This window comes from Hemiscyllium ocellatum, chromosome 14 (genome assembly GCF_020745735.1).
Source record: "Hemiscyllium ocellatum isolate sHemOce1 chromosome 14, sHemOce1.pat.X.cur, whole genome shotgun sequence".
In the NCBI taxonomy this organism is placed as follows: Eukaryota; Metazoa; Chordata; class Chondrichthyes; order Orectolobiformes; family Hemiscylliidae; genus Hemiscyllium; species Hemiscyllium ocellatum.
Window position 1 is genome coordinate 31,848,417 of NC_083414.1, and position 20,452 is coordinate 31,868,868.

The window sequence follows — 20,452 nt, forward strand, 5'->3', positions numbered from 1 at the left end:
ACATAAAAATTCCCTGAGGCAGCTTGTTTTTTCTGTTTTAAAGGTCTTCTACTTCTGATGTATTGTAACATTCTTTATTTAGTTCCAGATGTCGTAGTTTACTAAACACACTTATCCCTCTTTCGAAGGCACTCAGTACCCAACTGAGAGCCATTGTAATGTTTCTGCCAGCTCTCTCACTCCTGTTCTGTGACACTGTTGCAAGTGAAATTCAGTAAGAAAGAGGCCAGCAGTAGCAGGCATTGGGAGTCCTAGGTCTCAAGGAGGGCTCACTTCAGCTCAGTTAAGTGCTTGGGTTTGCTGTACATTTATTGGGCCTTCACAGAAAGGCAAATTACCCTAAAAAACTGACTCCAGGGTAAGGTCAGAATCTCATTCTGTCTCACTTACGACCAGGACGTCTTCAATCTAATCCAATCTACTCACTAAATTGCTGATTTTTTTTTGTTGGGCTTGAAATAAATGTTCTTTAAAAAGTCATTATAGAAAAGGGGAGGCCTAGTGGTTTATCGCTGGCCTGTCAATCCAGTGACCCAGGTGATGTTCTGCCGACCCAGATTCGAATTCTGCTGTGGCAGATGGTGGAATATGAATCCAATAAAAATCTGGAATCAATAGTCTACCAATGACCACGAATCCATTGTTGAATGTTGGGAAAAACTCATCTGGTTCACTAGTGTCCTTTAAGGAAGGAAACTGCCAAGCTCACCTGATCTGGCCTTCGTGTGATTCCAGATGCATGGCAATGTCATTCACTCTTAACTGCTCCCTAGGCAATTAGGGTTGGGCAAGAAATGTTAGTGTATCCAGTGATGCCCTCATCTTGTGAATGAATAAAAAAAAGGATTTTAGAAATATAATATACATAATAATACTACAAGATTAAATATATTTATAATAATGCTTAAAGAAACTCAATTTTAACTATTTTTCTTTTGACATTTTCAGAGAAGTGGTGGCCTGTTTGGCAACCATGTTAACCATGTACCTGTAAAAGAACAAAACTTCGTCCAGCAAACAAATGTTACACAGCGGCCTCTGCAGGTTAAACGACCCTCAACTCCACCAATAACTGATTCTGAAAAATCACCACCTTCATCCAACTTTGAGAATTCCATATCACATAACCAATTTAATCATAGTTTTTCAGGAAAGGTATCTCCAAATTCCACTAATGCCAATCTCAATAATGCCAATGTATCCAAAATTGCAAATGGAAAGCGCCCCAGCTCCTTAAAACATAAGCAAGCCACTGGTAAAAATTCCAACTCTGACACATTGTATGTTGAAAAGCCAAGAAAGTCGAGCAGCAGAAGGTAAGAACTTTCAATCACTTCTCTTATAGAGTAAGCAATACCTTAAAAATTAAGATTTGTTCATTATTACAAAATGCACAGTGAAGTAATATTTGTTAATTCAAAAGGGAATTGATTAACTCAATCGAGAAAAAGATTCAAATGTTTGCCTTAAAATGTTTATATTCTTTATCTGTTTGAATTAAACATGGCACATGTGTCACAATGAACAAAGAATATTTGCCTTTTTAGTGGAGAAAATGAATTCCCTGATGTATGAAATGTAAAAATGTTAATATTAAATAATGAACTTGCCACCTTTTTAACTTATATACATTAATCTAATGAGACCATTATTTAATCTAAAGCACAAGTGTTTAGTTTTGCTATGCATTGACATGAAACATTTAAAACATGATTGCAGTGAAACCAGTTGAAAACAAAATTTTGAGTTAACAGATAAAATGTTGTTTGTAACTGGAATTTATTCTTAACAGATATCTTACTATTTTTTTCTGAAGGAATTAAAACAAATAAAGCCTTATTTAGTAAACATTATCATAAAGTACTCCAAATATTTGTGCTACAAAATTCAGCTCAGTTGTACCGTAATTTCAACACTATGGTTGCCAGTTTAATAACAGCATATGTTGGCAGGGCTAGATAGAGAAATCACGGGCTCAGGTATTTCTCCTGTCAATAGACCCCTTGCCACCAAGTGGTCCCCCTCACCTCAAAGTTTTCTTCCTTTTGGTTCCCAGAATTGGGAACTGTAGTCACAATATTGTTGAATTACTTTAGATGGGTTTTGCCAATTGACTTTTGTACCCTATTCCTCTACAGTGAGATTGTGATGAGATAAATTCAGATAACCTGAAATTCTGATTGGGCTAAGAGAGGTGGCGGTATCATAACCAATGTCACTCAAGTTGTAATCCAGAGGCCCAAGCAAATCCTCTGGGAAGGTGGGTTCAAATCCCACTGAATCCCTATCTGGTCAAATTTAAAGTCAATTAGTAAATCTGGAATTAAAAACTGACAATGAAACCAATTCTCAAAATACTCATTTGATTCACTAATATCCTTTTGGAAAGGAAATCTGCTATTCTTATCTGGTCTAACCGACATCTTTCCTCTAAAATGGCCCAGCAAGTTTCTCAGGTGTATCTACAAAGTCCAAAGAAAGGAATGTAACCAAACAGCACATCCTATCATTGACCTAGACACCAGAAATAACAACTCAGTCCTACTAATCCTGCTTATTAATATTTGGACCTTGTGCTGAAACTGGGAGCGCCATCCCACCAACTAGTCAAACAACAGCCTGCAATCGTCATACTCATAAACCATAATTTGCAGACAATGACACAGATGTCCCACTGACCATTCCTAGAAATATTCTGTCTCACCAGCTGAAAGGTCCAAACAGAGGTGGTGCAATCGGGAAGGATTTCTCTGGGAGTCATCAACATTGATGCCTAATCCTATTAAGTTAGCAAATCAGACCTGAGAAAGGAAACTTCTTGCTGATTGCAAGAAGTGCTGGGGAGAGCCAAGAGTATGGAATGTACTCTGGTTGGGGGCCTTATGTCTATCACCAAGAGTGGCTTCGTGGCACCTTCTATTGACTAAGCTGGCTGAGTCATAAAGAACAAAGCTGCTAGACTGGGAGTATAGTAGGTGGTGAAGGACAAACTTGCACTCAAGAACGAGCTGCACGGGAAATATTTTTAAAAGGTTTAATTATGTTTGATTTTATGACATTAAATCATACTGTAAGACTACAGTTAGTTAACTACAGGATCTGTTTTACAAAAATACAGTCATAGCAAAGCAATAAAGATACTAATATTGAGAAGCATTGAGCAGTGAGAGTTAGGATTCAAGATGATACCCTCACTAGAAATTGGTGTCAGTTCAATTGCTTTCAGTAATAGAAACAGTGCTGTCTGTGCTCTCTTGTTTCACCCATTGAATTCCACTTTAGGATGATTACTTGGCTTTTCAGCAGGTGGTATATTTTCTTGCAGTCCAGCTTAATGATCGTTTGCCATGTTAATCAGTTATTACACCTGTAATTAAAATGTAAATCTGTAATTAAACCTTGTTTGAAGAGGAGTTGGCAAAATCACTGTCATCATATTTCCAGTTGCTAATTGCCTTGGCTGGCTGTCTTGAAACAGAGCAGGAATGGCATTTCATTTTGCTAGTTAGGGAACTTGGGAAATGGTTTCATTGCAATATTTTTAAAAGCATTTTCCGCCATGATAGCTTCCCGAAAATCAGTCATGTTTTTCTAAACTTAGATCCTGGTTTCGAGTTAACTCCTTTCAGGTTAGTTGTGCAAGTTATTTTTGTGGAGAGTGACCTTATCCCAAACATAAGTCCTTTTCTACACTATTTCTATAATATTAACCAAATCATTAATTCATCAAATCTATGAAGCCTTTTCTGTTAGTATTGCAATACAAACTACTTACATGCAACCCCAACTGAGGATGCAGTTTTAAAATGCCTATATTAGGATATTAGCCCCATTGAAAAGTTTGAGAACTTCCATGAAATGCACATCAACCAAACCAAAGATTAATGAAAAACCAGTCAAACTTCCCTCAATTTGAAATTTATAATGGTTATATTGCTTTTATATATTCAGCACAACTTCCAATATTGAGATATTGCCAAGTGGAAGATTTATCATCTGTGTTAAACACAAATTACATCAGTTGGCTTAAAATGAGTCTGTGACTTGTGCTAACCCTGGCAGTTTCATATACTCTAATTACTAGGTAATTTCAACCATGAATATAGATTCGTGAGTATCAGCAATGACACCCTAGCATTTGGTAGCCATTAATTAAGTTTCATTAAAGGTCAGTTTTGCACTTAAAATCTCAATAGGCAATAATACTTTGTTTACCTAGAGAATCCATTTTGTATAATACTAAAAACAACATTTAGAAACACATTGAGAGGGGCTGTGTATTTACAAATATGCATTTAACAAACTGTCATTTTGACATATACAGTTGCCTCAGGTGATGGTACTTAACTTTAGAATATAGAGGCTAATGACAAGCTCAGTCATTATTGGAACTGGTGCCTTTCAGTTGAAAGATTAAACTGAGATCCTGTCTACCTTTTCATTGGGTGTAAAAAAAATCTTATGCACTGTCTGAAGACTGACATACGATCAGTTTCACAAGTTATGTGGCTGCATACAAACTTCTAAAATTAATTTAAGATACAAGAAGAATGAGCTTTCTGAAAACTTTTCAATGAAATTTATATCCACTGAGAAAGTGAAAGGCAGGATGGCTTACTAAATTGTTTTTGCAGATAGCTGGCTGGAGCTTGATTGACTGAATGGCCTCCTGTTTTGCAATGTTTCAATGATACCTTCACCCTGTTTTGTCAGGGAACTTAACCTTTCGAAAATTTTGCTTTGTTATTTTTCAGAGAGCGTTTTTCAAAATTCTGCTACACATTAACCAGTAATATGCCAACAAATGTTGTATTTAAAGATTGAAAATGCCAATCTGAGTTTCAGATCCAAATTTAGCCAAACTGAGTCTGTTTGGTCTGTTTCAAAACACCCAAAGTTTTCTATTTCCTACCAGAATATATTACTTTTGGGTGACGGAAAACATTAATGCACCAAAATGATATCATGACACAACCTTACTCTGTGCTTGTTGTCTGTTTGGCAGAGATAGTAGGGAGCTGTCAGTCCCATGAGTATACTAAGTAAGAAACAGTATATAACATTCCACCACTCCATGGCATATTATTGGAGCACTGATTTGCTGATGTGGTTTAAATATGAAATCATAATAAATAGCATTTGGGTCTTTGAACCTGCTCTGCAATTTATAAGACCGTAACTCCACTTTGACCTTTCACCATGACCTAGGTCTATTCTTATACTAAATGAGTTAGTTCTTGTGGCTTGCCTATTCTACTTGCTCCATTGTGATATCATGGCATCATTGAGCCATGAATATTAACCCTAAGACAATGACAAAGCCACATAAAGAGAGGAAGAACAAAGAGATGTGTTTGCAATGCAGATTTCTCCATACCCATGCTAAATCTGTTCTACTTTTTGATAATTAGACATGCATTTACTGTGAAAAAGGTGGTATGTACTAATTCTTTCCATGTTCAGGGAAATTGCCAGCAACAACAACCTGGCCAAATATTGTAAATATGTTTGCAATGTAACTTGTAAGTTAGGATGCCAGGTAGTCTAGAATGCCAACTCACAACTAAAAGATTTTGAGAGAATATTCTTAGCTGCCAGATTAATAAGTTTTTGAATAAAACTAGAAATTGACCTGATTAAGGACTACATACTCAACAGACTAACAAAAATAGTAAGCAAAGATGTCATTTGATGTAATACATATAATTATATTTATCACCAACATTAGTTTTCAAGCAACAACTATTGATTGATTTCATAACTTTACAATTTAATTTGAAAGGTCAATGTTGCTTTTGTGAAAGAACAATTTTTGAACTAGAAAAATATTGAAATATAATTTATTTTCTAACCTTATTTTTCAAACTACTTTGTGGACCAGAACGCGGTATCATGAAACTAACGTTAGGTATGTCCTTTAATATTGACATATATTTGAATTGTTCAAATAATACTTTTCACATATTATTTTGTGGTTGAACACTAAAAGTGGTACAAAAACAAAGAATTGTGAATCCTTGGAATTTGAAATGAAAATGGAAAATGCTGGAAATAGTCACAGCAGGTCAGATAGCATCTTTAAAATGAAGAACAGATCTAATGTTTCAGCTCAATGACCTTTCCTCAGCATTGACCTCTTTTCAGCATTTTGTGGGTTATTTTCTAATCTTCAAAATTGTTTTGATGTGTTTTAGTTTAAATATTGAAGCATTGATTTTGATACTTACTTAAATATTATTAATTATCACACAACACCAGGTTATAGTCCAACAGGTTTAATTGGAAGCACTAGCTTTCGGAGCACTGCTCCTGGAGTACACAATTGTAAGACAAGGAATTTATAGCAAAATTTATAGCAAATGTAACTGAAATTATACGTTGAAAAATACCTTGATTGTTTGTTAAGTCTCTCATCTGTTAGAATGACCATGAGAGTTACACTTCTTTCGTATGTAGATCACAAAACTCTTTTTATAAGTTACATTCTCAGGTTAACTGTAACAAATGGTGACAGGCCAGATAAGGTGTTGAAGGTGTTAGCCCGCTGTGTTCTGTTGTCTATGCCATAATGTTTAGACTGATTCTAATCTAAAAAATGAGTTAACAAAGTCTTACATGGGTGTGTGTGTGTGTGTGTGTGTGTGTGTAAAAGGGTCTAAGCCCATGAGAGGGTGCATTCCGCAGAACAATCAACAGATAGCAGTGTGTCCTCCCAGTTGGAGAACACTTCAGCGGACCAGGACATTCGACCTCAGACCTTCGAGTGACCATCTTCCAAGGCAGACTTCGGGACAGGCAGCAGCAAAAAGTGGCCGAGCAGAGGCTGATAGCTAAATTGACACACACACTCCCAAACTCTCACATGCACTCTCTCACAGACTTAGACCTCTTTACAAACGCTCTCACACACACATATATACATACACGGTCTCTCACAGACACCCACACCCACACGCACAGAGACACATATATGCTTGTGTGGTGAATTTGGACTTGCAGAGTTACATTGTACTTTGCTCAAAAACTCCATGAATCCATGAAAGACTCTGTTAACTCATTTTTTGGATTAGAGTCAGTCTAAACATTATGGCACAAACAACAGAACATAGGGGGCTAACGTCTTCAACATCTTATCTGGCCTGACACCAATTGTTACAGTTAACCTGAGAAGGGCTTATGCCCGAAACGTCGAATTTCCTATTCCTTGGATGCTGCCGAACCTGCTGTGCTTTAACCAGCAACACATTTTCAGCAATGTAACTTTTAAAAAGAGTTTTGTGATTTGCATATGAAAGAAGTGGAACTATCATGGTCATTCTGACAGATGAGAGACTTAACAAACAATCAAGGTCTTTTTCAATGTATAATTTCAGTTACATCAAACTGTAAATTTTTACTATAAATTCCCTGTCTTACAATTGTGTACTCCACAACCACCTGATGAAGGAGCAGCGCTTCGAAAGCTAGTGCTTCCAATTAGACCTGTTGGACTATAACCTGTGTTGTGTGATTTTTAACTTTGTACACCCCAGTCCAACACTGGCATCTCCAAATCTTAAATACTATTGTTTTCCTCACAGTATTTTATTACAATCATAAAATGTTTTGATATTTTTATATGGAATTTGTTTTTGTGAATTGCATATATTAACAGGAATATCAAAATGCCGAATCCATTTTTTAAAAAATAAGCTCTGTTTTAATGTTATGCCTTAATTCACCGTAGATCTGATTCAGGTCATGGTTTTGTGCCCACTATTTCTCAAGAGGAACCAAAGCCAGATGACTGGTTTGAGGATGAACATTATTCAGGAGATCAGGAATATTTTAGTGGGGAGGAATATTATGAAGAATACAGTACGCAGTCAGTGGATAGGTAAGGTAACTGCATTATAACTATATCCATCTTGTAAATCAATTTAGGAGAAATAAAAATTCCCTTTCCTATGGAAAACAGTCATAGTCTCACCATTTATATATGGTCATTTTTAAAACCATTTTTAAAACTGTTAATCGAGAATTAATTGTCAATATTTGCTGCAGTTAACAATCACATTGGTTGCTTCTCCATTCTATATCATTTGTGAAGATAAGATTAATGGAACTGTAACTCAATAAATTTAACAGAGTCTTTAAGAATAAAAGATTTATAATGTTTTCATAGTTTTATACATTCATGTTATAGGGGAAGAAATACACCGTCAGCTTTGGGTCCAATACTGACATAAATGCAACAAATCAGCAAGTACTGCCAGCGTTCACTTAAATATATTAGGTCAATTAAATATGTTAGTGTTAGCCCTAACAGCCATTCATAGATCTACCTAGTGGTGCATAATCAAGACTACAAGGGAGTATAGATTGTAATTCAAATATGTTAATGGCTGTATACCAGCTGAAAAACGTTTTATTATGTTCCTTTTCTTCCAATTTCCTTTATACAATGAAGACAAATACATAGTGACTATCAGAATCAAACTCAAAGTAATGACCTGGATTTTGAAAGACCAAAGGGTTACCATCACCCCTGTGGTTACTATGAGGAAGATGAGCCTTACAGTTATGCTGGATACCGGCGCTCACCAAGGCGACGATTGCTTCCACCAACACCTATAGGTGAATAGTTTCTTAGACCAGTTCAGTAACATTTTTGTGTTTCTTGAATTCACTTTTGTGTTTACATTGGCGTGTTCTATTTATTGACTGTAATCTAACAGAACAGTAGGGCGGCACGGTGGCACAGTGGTTAGCACTGCTGCCTCACAGCGCCAGGGACCTGGGTTCAATTCCCGCCTCAGGCGACTGACTGTGTGGAGTTTGCACGTTCTCCCCGTGTCTGCGTGGGTTTCCTCCGGGTGCTCCGGTTTCCTCCCACAGTCCAAAGATGTGCGGGTCAGGTGAATTGGCCATGCTAAATTGCCCGTAGTGTTAGGTAAGGGGTATATGTAGGGGTATGGGTGGGTTGTCGCTTCGGCGGGTCGGTGTGGACTTGTTGGGCCGAAGGGCCTGTTTCCACACTGTAAGTAATCTAATCTGTCCTAAAGTACTGGAAAATACTATTTGAAGTTTTCAAATGTAAGTTTACTTTATAGGAGCTTTTGATGCATTTTTATCAAAATTTTTCTATTGTTACAAACATTATAATGTTGCAAGACTTGCCAGAAATTTCAGAAAAAGACAAGTTTTGTCTTTCAATTGTTAAGAAAGCCAGTGGAACCCAATTGAATGCAGATACAATGAATTGGGGAAAAAAATTACTTACGTTTGTCCAATGCAAAAAATACTTAGCGAATGTTTAGAAACCATTGTCTTTTTTCACAATTGATGATGTAGAGTTACAAACCAGTAAGAGGGCTATTCTCATATAAATTGCTCAAAATATACATTCAGGAAGTTGCTTAGAATTCTCAAGAGAAATACAATTTTATCTCGATCAAGTTTTAGATTCAATTAAGTAAGTTATTTTTGTCACACTTTTCATAAATGAAAAGTGGCATATGACACAGGTAGAGCCACCACTGGTGGGATCTGCCACTACATATGTTTGGTGCTTACATTCAATTTGGAGAAAAAAAATTCTCAACTGAATTATTCTCACAATTCCAAGTACTGACATTATCCCAGTTTTTAAATAGACTTAAATCCATAAAAACAGCATTGTGTGTAGGATCTTGGACTGTGGATGCTATGCTATACATGAGTAAAAAGTGAAGGGCGGGGGCTGATAGAGGTATAATGAAGTCAAGTTATTTTTAAAAATACTCTATAAAAGCAAGAGAGAAATAGTTTCAGAAAAGAAACCCTATAGACAGGGTGACAGGTGTTTGAAGTTTAATGGCTGACACAGCACATAAGGCACTTTCAGCAGAGGTAGAGGTCATGGAACAGCAAGTCAATCCATACAATAAGTACAATTACATGTCTCTGAACATCCCACTTTTACAAAGAAACATGCATGTACTATCATATGCAGTTACAAGTTATGCCAGTTACCCAATAAACATTGGTTCTACACTGTCCTGCTCAGTATAAAATGTTCCCAAGTTATGTGTTGTACAGAGTTTAACATTGTCTTCTGCGCACCAAGATCTAGATCATTTATATACATCAGAAAAAGGAAGAGTCCCAAAACTGGCTCATAGTGAATTCCACTACAAACCTTTTCCCAATCAAAAATACCCATTAAATCATTATTCTGTTTACTAATGCTGAGCCAATTTTGTATCTATATTGGTGTTGTCTCTTTTATTACCATAACTTGTAACTTGCTTCACAAGTTAATTTGTATGTGGCACTGGGAGTAATCTGGAGATGGTTAATTTTAAGAGTTCCTGATTGTTGGTTTTCTACTTAGCTTTCTAAATTCAGATTGCAGAATCATTTTCCTTTTCCAACCTATATCATTAGTACCAATATGTACCAGGACCTCTGGCTGTTTACCCTCTCCCAGAAGAATGTTCTGTAACCATCCTGTGATATCCCCAACCCTAGCACCAAGGAGGTAATAAGCCACCTGGTCTGTTTCCATGCTGTATCACTCTATGACTATGACTATAAGAGTCACATTGAAGGCAGCAGAAACACCTGTCTGTTGCCCTCACTGAAGAAACCCCTGTCAATACTGCCCTTCTGATCTTCTTTCTCCTCTACTGTACAGCTGGGCCAACAATATTGCCATGAATTTGGCTTTTGTTGCACACCTCCAAGGATCAATCTCTCTTACAGATATCTGGAATGGAAAGCAGTTAGTGAGTTGGACCCTGGGACTTCTGCACTACCTAGCTCTTTCTCTTGGATCACCTGGCAATCATCCATTTCCTGTCTGCTTGCTTGCCCCTAACTTGCTATTTAGCTACCTGTCTGGATGTGCTAGCCATCTAGTTCTCTGCCTCGCGGATTCACCTCAGTTACTCCAGCTGCTGCTTCGTCTCTAGAACCTGAAAATCAAGCTTCTGCATTACAAACTTAGTGTTTAAATCATGCTAATCTCCTAATAGCACATATGCATTTATCAGTCTTTGTTGATCTGGCATTTACTTATTCCTTGGATGATATTTTTCTCCAGGCAGTGGTATGCCCATGGTAACTATTGTTGTTCCATTGGTCATTTCATACCGCGTGCAGGTGATGAATTCACATCTTTTTGATCAATTGCTTATAGTGGAGGTGTGAACTGACAGTTGCTCAGTCACAAGTCTCAAATTGCTACATGGTTGAGAGTCTTGAAAATTGTCACTCTGACTGACTGTCTAATGTTCAGTTCTAACAATGAATTGGCATTTTAACAAGTGAAGTCTGCCTTGTCATTTCACTTTGGTTTCGTCACTCAACACTGTTTTTCTTCTGGCTTCAGTAGTTTTTATTCGCTTTTGTAAGTACAGTTTTTTGTACCCTGGCTTTGCTCTTAGTATTGGGCTCTATCCCTCTCCCTGGCACCTGACTGAGACTAAGCCAATTTGTTCGCAACCGTGGTGTCATATTTGTACCTGAAATGAGCGTTCACCCAAGCATTTGTGCCATCACTATGACTATCTGCTTTCTCCTCCAAAATATTGTCTCTGTCTTTTCTTATACCTGATGCTGAAACATTCACTCATGCCTTTGTTATCTAATGACTTGACTATTGCTAAGCAGTCCTTGCTGCTTTCCTACATTTGTAAACCTGAGACATCCCGAACTCTACCTCCCATGTCTTAAAACATGTCAAGTATCTTTTTTCTATCATCTCTGTACTCACTGACCTACATTGACACCTGATCTAGCAATGCCTTATTTTTATTTCCATATTTTCCCTATGGCCCTGCCGCTCACCATCTCTGAAATCTCCTTCATGATATATACTGTATATTGTTCTAATTCTGAACTCTCAAACATCCCTGATTTTAATTGCTCTTCCATTGCTGGTTTTGCATTCAGCTGCCTACATCTTATACTCTGGAATTCCCTATCTACATCTTTCTAGCTTGCTTTCTTCCTTTAAAATATTCCTTAAAACTTTCCCTATCATCAAGCTTGTGACCTGATTTCAGTCGTGTGACCTGATTTCCTTACATGGCTTAGTGTCATTGTTTTTTACAATGCTGCTGTGGAGAACTTGTTTTTTTTTTATTATTCATTTGTGGGACTTGGGCATCACTGGCTGGCCATCACTGATAACCCATCCCTATTTGCCCTTGAGAAGGTGGTGGTGGTGAGCTGCCTTCTTGAATCGCTGCAGTCCATTTGCTGTGGATTGACCCACAATGCCAGGAGGAACTTCCAGGATTTTGACCCAATGACTGTGAAGGAATGGCAGTATATTTCCAAGTTAGGGTGGTGAGTGACTTGGAGGGGAATTTGTAGGTTGTTGTGTTACAAGTACCTGCTGCCCTTGTCCTTCTAAGTGGAAATGGTCGTGGGTTTGGAAGGTGCTGTCTGAAGATCTTTGATGAATTTCTGCAGTGCATCTTGTAGTTAGTACTGAGCACCAGTGGTGGAGGGATTGAATGTTCATAGATGTGGTGCCAAGCAGGTTGCTTTGTCCTGGATGCTGTCAAGCTTCTTGAGTGTTGTTAGAGTTGCACCCATCCAGGAAAGTGAGGAGTATTCCATCACACTCCTGACTTGTGTCGTGTTGATGGTGGATAGACTTTGGGTTATCAGGTGAATTACTCACTGCCATATCCCTAGTCTCTGACCTGCTTTTGTAGCCACTGTGTTTATGTGGTGAGTCCAGTTGAGTTTGTGATCAATGCTAATCCCAAGGATGTTGACAGTGGGGGGTTCAGTGATGGTAATACCATTGAATGTCAAGGGGTGGTGGTTAGAGTGTCTCATACTTTTTAATCTGTTATATTTTTATCAGAATATAAGTTTTGTGATATTAACTCAAGTAATAATATATTTGTTCACAGCAAATCGGAGGCCTTCCTTCAATTTTGAGTGTCTGCGCAGACAAAATAGTCAAATTGATGTCTCACTATCGCCTATATTCCAACAGCGAACTGCTCTCCCATTACATTTAATGCAACACCAGGTAAATATCCTGATTCCAATACATGCATTGATCCTTCATTTAATGTGAAAATGATCATATAGTGCTTCACCAAAGGAAATTTCTCAAATTATTAAGGATGGTAATAAGTGGGTGGCACGGTGGCACAGTGGTTAGCACTGCTGCCTCACAGCAGTGGAGACCTGGGTTCAATTCCTGACTCAGGCGACTGACTGTGTGGAGTTTGCACATTCTCCCCGTGTCTGCGTGGGTTTCCTCTGGGTGCTCCGGTTTCCTCCCACAGTCCAAAGATGTGCAGGTCAGGTGAATTGGCCATGCTAAATTGCCCATAGTGTTAGGTAAAAGGGTAAATGTAGGGGAATGGGTGGGTTGCACTTCGGCGGGTCGGTGTGGACTTGTTGGGCTGAAGGGCCTGTTTCCACACTGTAAGTAATCAAATCTAATCTAAAGTGCAATTGTAAAATTGCTGCAGTTCTTTCAAAGACTGTTATCAGGAAGTTCCCTCACTCAGTTATGGTGGTGAATAGCTGAAAAATACAGACTAACAATAAGCTCAGTTAATTGACCTTTTCATCACAGTTGTGCTTTACCTAGTGACAGATGCAGTTGATGTGAAACTGTTTGTATAGATATGAAAGCCAGAAGCAAGCTTGCTTCTGATGTACCCTTTGCTCAAGTAGCCTGCAATGCCCAATGTATACCTAACTACATTTAAGAATTATATTTGCATGAAAACTTAGAAATAATGATGGCAATGAGGAATCGTTATATTGAGACAAGGCAACTGATGAATAATAGAGAGGAAAATAAAACCTAGCATATGTCGTGTGTAACAATTGATAAATCATAAAATAATTAAAACATAATTCCTTAAAGTATCCAGTAGCAAGGAAAGTAACTTTTGATCATTTATGTTTTGTGCACCAGTTAGCTACTTTTCTAGTCAACCTGTTCAGAGATGATGTTACACACCTCTGGAACAGGTGAGACTTGAACCCGAGCCTCTCAGTAGGCTCTGCCACATTTTTTAATGAAACATCTTTCCTTAAGTGCACGTTTTCTGTCATAATATTCTACCAACCATTTTACATTGGAAATCGTACATTATGTAAAGGAACACAGGAACAGGAGAAAGCCATTCAGCCATTGAGATTGCTTTGCCATTCAATATGATCATACCTGATCATCCATGTCAAAACATTTTCCCCCACATTACTCCCATAACCCTTTATGTCACAGTTATTAAGAAAACTGTCAATCTCTACTTTAAACATACTTAACAACTGAACTTCCAAAGCCCTCTGGTGTGGAGAATTTCACAGATTCACAAGTCTCTGAATAAAAAAAAGATTCTTCTCATCTAAATCCTAAGTTGCTTTTCCCTTATTTTGAAATTGTGTCTCCTGGATCTAGACTCCTCAACCAGGAGAAACATCTTGCCTTCATCAACACAGTCTATCCTTTTAAGTATTTTGTCATTTTCAATAAGATAACCTCTCATTCTTCAAGAGAATACAGGTCCAGCTTCCCGAATCTCCCTTCACAGGGAGACCCGCCATCCCCAGAACAAGTCTGGTGAACCTTTGTTGCAATCCCTTTGTATAAATAATATCCTTCCAAATGTTAGGGAGCCAAAACTATGTACAGTAGTCCAGGTTCAGTGTAACCAAAGGTCTATACAATTGATATGTCTATACTTGGGATGTACATCAATTCCTTTTGGGATAAACAAATATTGTTGGGATGTCATGTTGCAGCTGATTGTTTAGGTCATTTTTGGAATACTGGGTTCAATTCAGGTCTCCCTGCTATATGAAAGGTGTTGTTAAACTTGAAAGGGTACAGAAAAGATTTACAAGGATGGTGCTGAAGTTGGAGGATTTGAACTGTAGAGAGAGAGGCTGCATAGACTGGGGCTAATTTCCCTAGAACTTCGGAGGCTGAGGGGTGACCTAAAAGACATTTATAAAATCATGGGCATGGATAAGACAAATAGCCAAGGTCTTTTCCTAGGATAGGGGAGTTCAAAACTAGAGGGATAATTTAAAGGTGAGAGGAGGAAGGTTTAAAAAGGACCAATGGGGCAACCTTTTCACACAGAGGGTGGTGCATATATGGAATGAGCAGCCAGAGGAAGTACAATTACATTTAAAAGGCATGTGAATGGGTATATGTATAGGAATGGGTTAGAGGGATATGGGACAAATGCTGGCAGATAATTTAGGATATCTCAGCATGGATGAGTTGGACTGAAGGGTCTGTTTCCATTATGTATGTCTCTATGACTCTATTAACATATCATTGACATTTCTAATTGCTTGCTGCACCTGCATATTAGACTTCAATGACTTATGGGCAAGAATTCCTCAGGCCTTTGTCTACCTACACTTTCTACGACTCATCATTTCAGAACTATTCTGTTAGGACGAACAAATGTGCAAAGCGGATAACTTTACATTTTTCTTTGTTGTATTCCATTTGTCATGTTCTTGTCCACTTACTAAGCCTATTTAAGATTTCTTGAAGCTGATTGTGTATTACGTTTGTGTATTCCTTACAACATTCATTCCCACTAAACTCTATCATCTATGAGTTCAAAATATTATAATTGGTCCCTTTGTCCTCAGGATGTGTGTTGTGAATAGTTGGTACCCAAGTATGATTCTTGGGGTACCCCACTAGTCACAGCCTGCCAATGCAAGGTTGATCTCATTTATACCTTCTCCCAGTTTTCTTCTATTGGCCAATCCTTAATCTATGCCAGTTCATTACCTCTTATCCCATTTGTTATAATTTTATTAACCAATCTCCTGTGGGGCACTTTATCAAAATCTAAGTGTACTATGTTCACCTTTATCAATTCTGTTAGTAATATTTTGAAAAATAGATTGTCAAACACAATTTCCCATTCTATTTCCCATGTTATCTCTAATCATCTCATGATTATCAAGTGTCTATTTGTCACATCCTTTATAATACTCTAGCATTTTCATACAGCTGCTATTAGACAACAGATCTGTGACAATAGACAATAGTTTTCTTCTATTGGCCAATCCTTAATCTATGCCAGTTCATTACCTCTTATCCCATTTGTTATAATTTTATTAACCAATCTCCTGTGAGGCACTTTATCAAAATCTAAGTGTACTATGTTCACCTTTATCAATTCTGTTAGTAATATTTTGAAAAATAGATTGTCAAACACAATTTCCCATTCTATTTCCCATGTTATCGCTAATCATCTCATGATTATCAAGTGTCTATTTGTCACATCCTTTATAATACTCTAGCATTTTCATACAGCTGCTGTTAGACAACAGGTCTTTGACAATAGACAATAGGTGCAGGAGTCGGCCATTCTGCCCTTAAAGCCTGCACCACCATTTATTATGATCATGGCTGATCATCCTCAATCAGTATCCTGTTCCTGCCTTATCTCCATAACCCTTGATTCCACTATCATTGAGAGCTCTATCCAACTCTTTCTTAAATGAATCCAGAGACTGCGCCTCCACTGTGTTTGGGAGAAGAGCATTCCCACACACCCACCACTATCTGGGTGAAGAAATTTCTCCTCATCTCTGTCTTAAATGGCCTACTCCTTATTTTTAGGCTGTGTCCTCTGGTTCGGGACTCACCCATCAGCGGAAACATGTTTCCTACCTCCAGAGTGTCCAATCCTTTAATAACCTTATACGTCCCAATCAGATCCCTTCTCAGTCTTCTAAACTCAAGGGTATACAAGCCCAGTCGCTCCAATCTTTCAACATGATAGTCCCGCCATTCCAGGAATTGACCTCGTGAACCTAAGCTGCACCCCCTCAATAGCCAGAATGTCTTTCCTCAAATTTGGAGACTAGAACTGCACATAATATTCCAGGTGTGGTCTCACCAGGGCCCTGTACAGCTGCAGAAGAACCTCTTTGCTTCTATACTCAATCCCTCTTGTTATGAAGGCCAGCATGCTTTTAGCTTTCTTCACTACCTGCTATACCTGCATGTTTGCCTTCATTGACTGGTGTACAAAAACACCCAGTACTGCCCCTTTACCTAACTTGACTCCATTTAGGTAGTAATCTGCCTTCCTGTTCTTGCCACCAAAATGGATAACCATACATTTATCCACATTAAACTGCATCTGCCATGCATCTGTCCACTCACCTAACCTGTCCAGGTCACCCTGTAATCTCCTAACATCCTCCTCACATTTCACCCTGCCACCCAGCTTTGTATCATCAGCAAATTTGCTAATGTTACTATTAATACTATCTTCTATATCATTAATATATACTGTAAAAAGCTGCGGTCCCAGCAATGATCCCTGCAGTACCCCACTGCCATTCCGAAAGGGAGCCGTTTATCACTACTCTTTGTTTCCTGTCAGCCAACCAATTTTCAATCCAAGTCAGTACTTTGCCACCAATACTGCCCTAATTTTGCACACTATCCTCCTATATGGGACTTTATCAAAGGCTTTCTGAAAGTCCAGGTGCACTACATCTACTGGATCTCCCTTGTCCATCTTCAGAGTTACACCCTCAAAAAATTCCAGAAGATTAGTCAAGCATGATTTCCCCTTCATAAATCCATGCTGACTCTGACCTAACTGTTACTGCTATCCAGATGTGTCATAATTTCATCCTTTATAATTGACTCCAGCATCTTTCCCACCACTGAGGTCAGACTAACCGATCTATAATTTCCTGCTTTCTCTCTTGCTCCTTTCTTAAAAAGTGGTACAACATTAGCCACCCTCCAATCCGCAGGAACTGATCCTGAATCTATCGAACTCTGGAAAATAATCACCAACGCATCTACGATTTCTAGAGCCACTTCTTTCAGTATCCTGGGATGTAGACCATCAGGCCCCGGGGACTTATCAGACTTCAGACCTAACAGTCTTTCTCCAACATCAATTCCTGGCAAATATAAATTCCCTTAAGTTCAGGTCCTTCAGCCACTGTTACCTCTGGGAGATTGCTTGTGTCTTACCCATTGAACACAGATCTGAAGTACCAATTCAATTCTTCTGCCATTTCTTTGTTCCCCATAATATATTCCCCTGTTTCTGTCTTCAAGGGCCCAATTTAAGTCTTAACCAATTTTTTTCCCTTTCACATATCTAAAAAAGCTTTTACTATCCTCCTTTATATTTTTGGCCAGTTTACCTTCGTACCTCATTTTTTCTCTGCGTACTTCCTTCTTAGTAATCCTCTGTTGTTCTTTAAAAGCTTCCCAGTCCTCAGTTTTCCCACTCATCTTTGCTATGTTATACTTTTTTCTCTTTTGACTTTATATGTTTCTTCAGCCACGGCCACCCCTGCCTCCTCATAGGATCTTTCTTCCTTTTTGGAATGAACTGATCCTGCATCTTCTGCATTATACCCACAAATATCTGCCATTGTTCCTCCACTGTCATCCCTGCTAAGGTATTGCACCATTGAACTTTAGCCAGCTCCTCCCTCAAAGCTCCATAGTTCCCTTTATTCAATTAAATATTGTCACTACTGTTTGTACCCTCTCCCTTTCAAATTGCATATTTAAGCTATTATGGTCACTACCTCCTCATGGCTCCTTCACTTCAAGGTCTCTGATCAATTCTGCACTATACCTGATCCAGAATTGCCTTCTAGTAAAAAATGAGGTCTGCAGATGCTGGAGATCACAGCTGCAAATGTGTTGCTGGTCAAAGCACAGCAGGTTAGGCAGCATCTCAGGAATAGAGAATTCGACGTTTCGAGCATAAGCCCTTCATCAGGAATATTCCTGATGAAGGGCTTATGCTCGAAACGTCGAATTCTCTATTCCTGAGATGCTGCCTAACCTGCTGTGCTTTGACCAGCAACACATTTGCAGCCAGAATTGCCTTCTCCCTGGTAGGCTCCAGCACCAGCTGTTCTAAGAATCCATCTCGTAGGCACTCCACAAAGTCTCTTTCTTGAGGTCCAATACCATCCTGATTCTCCCAGTCTACCTGCATGTTGAAATCCCCCATAACAACTGTAGTAACATCTTTGCAACAGACCAATTTCAGCTCCTTATTCAACTTACACCCTACATCCATACTCCTGTTTGGGGGCCTGTAGATAACTCCCAAGAGGGTCTTTCTACCCTTAGAATTTCTCAGCACTATCCATACTGACTCTACATCCCCTGATTCTAGGTCCCCCCGCACAAGGGACTGAATTTCATCCCTTACCAACAGGGCCACCCCACCCCCTCTGCCCGTCAGTCTGTCCTTTACATAGCATGTATAGCCTTGAATATTCATTTCCTAGGCCCTGTCCACTTGAAGCCATGTCTTGGTTATCCCCACAATATCGTAGCTGCCAATTTCCAAAAGAGCCTCAAGCTCATCCATCTTATTTCTAATACTTTGTGCATTCATATATAGTATTTTTAATTTGTTACTGCCCTCATCCTTTCTATCAGCCCTGTTTCACTCAACCTTACAGCATGATCCCTTTTTGAGTTTTCTGCTTCATTGATACCGTTGTCTTTCTTGCGTTCCCTTGTTCTAACTTTACCTTCAATTTCCTTCTTAAACTTTCAGTTTGTCCCCCTGCTATTTAGTTTAAATGCAGCTGTGTTGCAGTAGCAAACCTGCCTGCCAGAATGCTGGTCCCCAACCTATTAAGGTGCAAGCCGTCTCTTTTGTATAATTTATGCTTACCACAAAACATGTGATGTTAGCCCTCTTAAATAATGGGCTAATATTTGCTAGCTTCCAATTTGCAAGAACCATTCCAGAATTTATGAAATTTTGAAGGTGATCACCAATGTCTCCCCTATATCCATAGCTACCTCTATCAACACTCTGGAATGTGCATTGTAGGAGAGTCTAGAACTAGTGGCCATCGTTCAAGAATAATCATAGAATCCCTACAGCATGGAAGTGGACTATTCAGCCCGAGTCCACACCAACTGTCTGAAGAGCATCCCACCCTGCCCTACCCCCTACCCTTTCGATGTAACCCTATATTTCCCATGGACAATCCACCTTGCCTATACATCCCTGGAGACTACGGGGCAACTTAGAATGGTCAATCCACCTAACCTGCACATCTTTGGACTGTGGGAGGAAACTAGAGCACTTGGAAGAAACCCACACAGACACGAGGAGAACATGCAAACTCCACCCAATCACCCAAGGTTGGAATCAAACCGGGTCCCTGACACTGTGAGGTAGTGCTAACCACTGAACTACCATACTGCTCTTGATAAGATGTAAACATTTTCAGACTGAGGTTATGAGAAGTTTCTTCGCCCAGGCACTGGTAAGCCTATGGATTTCACTACTACAGGAAGTGGTTGAGGCCAAAACATTGTTTTTAAGAAGGAGGAAAATATAGCTCTTGTGGGTAAATGGATCAAAGGATGGCTGGGGGTGGGAAGAGCGGGATTTAAATATTGAGATCAATGATCAGCCATGATCATATGAATGGTGGATCAGGCTTA

The 20,452-nt window shown here is 38.8% G+C and overlaps 1 protein-coding gene across 1 annotated transcript in view; it reads left to right on the forward strand.

Annotated features, from left to right (window-relative positions):
- The window catches only part of LOC132822470 (voltage-dependent L-type calcium channel subunit alpha-1D-like), a 579,417-nt gene that overhangs the window by 539,469 nt on the left and 19,496 nt on the right, over window positions 1-20,452 (forward strand). Inside the window, exons 44-48 of the mRNA XM_060835847.1 lie at window positions 949-1,316; window positions 5,882-5,908; window positions 7,727-7,876; window positions 8,450-8,616; window positions 12,894-13,015. Coding sequence (XP_060691830.1) covers window positions 949-1,316; window positions 5,882-5,908; window positions 7,727-7,876; window positions 8,450-8,616; window positions 12,894-13,015 — 834 coding nt within the window. The remainder of the gene's footprint in view (window positions 1-948; window positions 1,317-5,881; window positions 5,909-7,726; window positions 7,877-8,449; window positions 8,617-12,893; window positions 13,016-20,452) is intronic.